General features: G+C 35.8%; 1 protein-coding gene across 1 annotated transcript in view; it reads right to left on the bottom strand.

Moving 5' to 3' along the window:
* Positions 1-487: 487 nt before the first annotated feature.
* LOC118739703 (aldo-keto reductase family 1 member B1-like) overlaps positions 488-2201 on the bottom strand; it is a gene marked incomplete in the record, with an annotated part of 10273 nt that continues 8559 nt past the window's right edge. The window contains 4 exon segments of the mRNA XM_036471203.1: positions 488-671; positions 1203-1411; positions 1475-1958; positions 2021-2163. Of these exon segments, the coding sequence (XP_036327096.1) occupies positions 626-671; positions 1203-1411; positions 1475-1958; positions 2021-2163 (882 nt within the window).

Consider the following 2201-nt stretch of genomic DNA (forward strand, 5'->3'; position numbering starts at 1 on the left):
ATACTGTGAATAAAATTCAAGTTGAAAGAACTGAGATCGGTTGGTGCATAGATATGATTGGGCTATTACACATGTAAATTTCTAGCACCATTCGAAATCAGTGCTTTTAGTTGAAATTAACAGCTTTTAAAATGTATATAAGTGATTTAAAAGTACTTTACTTGCATACATGCATACCTTTAGAAGTGTGAGAAGATGCGTTTGCACAATTTTTATTTTTTTTTATTTTTAATCGACAGCGGGTGAGCCCGAGGGTAAAGAAGCAACGACAATCTATCTACCTATAAGCATGCATATTATAAAGAAGCCGTACAACTAAATCCAGCTTAACTCTGACAGCTAAGTATGCTTACGAAGGTATACGGTTATTTTTTTTTTAACAAATGCCATTTGACTAACTGAAAATATTGGCTGAAAGTTCGGCGGGGACATTGACCGAATGAAAACTTTGTTAGGAATAAAACTATTTGATAGAAACACTAAACGATTTCCTTTAACTATCCGCCGTTTATATTGTAAATTCCAGTGTATTTGTTAATTCAATTCTGTACATACATCCATAATAATACATAATTGTTTGTGGTTTATTCCGATTCATTATTTCAAAAAGTCTCCGTCATATTTTCTAGTACTCATCGTTGGCGAATGGGTGGTGCGGATGTGTACGATGGCTGGAAGTAGTGAAAATGGTTATTAAAAGCAGTAACATTATGTGGTTATCAAAATCAGTAACACTTATTAAATTTTTTAGTTACAACAAGCAAGCAGTTGTTACGCAGTTGCACATAAACTTAGTAATACTGTTACGACAAAATAATAGAAAGAAAATATACAAGTGAATATTAGCAATCACCAAATAGTAGAAAAAGCGCAGGAAGTAATAAAAGCAAAAAAAGGTAAGCTTTAGCAACAAAATCGAATAGTCGGGATCATTATTTTTGGGCAGTAAACTTACTGATAAGATACTGAACATGTTAAAAACACAAAACTAGCTGATAGTCGCATTATTTAGTTAGATGCCCCAAAATGAGCACCAGCAATAGTTGTATAATACTCGATTCTCGCGAAATTTTGAAACCTTAGAACTCATCATTAAATGGATAATGCTGATGTGCAGCATCACTGTTTGCAAAAGTTAAAAAAGTAAACCATTATTTAATTATTCCATTCACATTAAGAATGACTGTTTGAACTTGACTCACTTATCTAAGGGCACAAAACGGCCATTGCAGTTGAAGTTATCAATAGTGGCAATATCCTCTGCACTTAAATCGAAGTTGAACACGTCAAAGTTGGACGCAATACGACTTTTCGTCACAGACTTAGGAATGACAATGTTACCAAGTTGCAGCTGATAGCGAATCAGAATTTGAGCTGAAGTCTTGCCATACTTATCAGCAATTGCGACGATCTAGCAACAACAAAATTTTTATAAGTCATATCTTTTTATTTTTAACACGAGTTAAATACTTACTTTAGCGTCTTGTAATAAAACTGGGTCATCGGGTTTTGCCCATGGACGGTTAGGTGATCCCAAAGGACTGTAAGCAGTAATAGCAATATTCTTTGACTTGCAGAATTCAATCAACTTTTTTTGCGTCAAATAAGGATGACACTCAATTTGGTTGGTTACTGGTGGAATGGCAGCGACCTCAAGCACGCGTTCAACTTGCCGCTTGTTGAAATTCGACACACCTATGGACTTTACAAGGCCGGCCTCTACAAGTTTTTCCATTTCCTTCCAGGTATCAACATAATCAACATCAGAGTACGCTATTTTACCAAGATCATCATTTGGGAACAATGGTCCGCCCTCTTTGTAGCCCATAGGCCAATGGATTAAATACAAATCAAGGTAATCCAGACGTAAATTCTTCAAGGTGGTTTCAAGAGCTCCACGTACTAATGCGGGACTGTGGAAGGTATTCCACAATTTGCTAGTGATAAACAATTCTTCGCTGCAAGTTAAAGAAAACATATTAAAGAGGATGTTATGCTTTTTGTCAAAAGATATAGCTACCGTTTCACAACACCCTCTGCTATTTTGGCTTCAATACCCTCACCGACTTCATCCTCGTTCTGGTATACATGAGCGCAGTCAATATGGCGATAACCAATGTCGATGGCGTCTTTTACGGCTTGAACGACTTCTCCTTTAGGACTCTGTTAAATATTAATGTATTTATTTCTATATTAATGGC

The sequence above is a fragment of the Rhagoletis pomonella genome, unplaced genomic scaffold (genome assembly GCF_013731165.1).
Source record: "Rhagoletis pomonella isolate Grant_MI unplaced genomic scaffold, Rhpom_1.0 Rhpom_scaffold_00005, whole genome shotgun sequence".
Lineage (NCBI taxonomy): Eukaryota > Metazoa > Arthropoda > Insecta > Diptera > Tephritidae > Rhagoletis > Rhagoletis pomonella.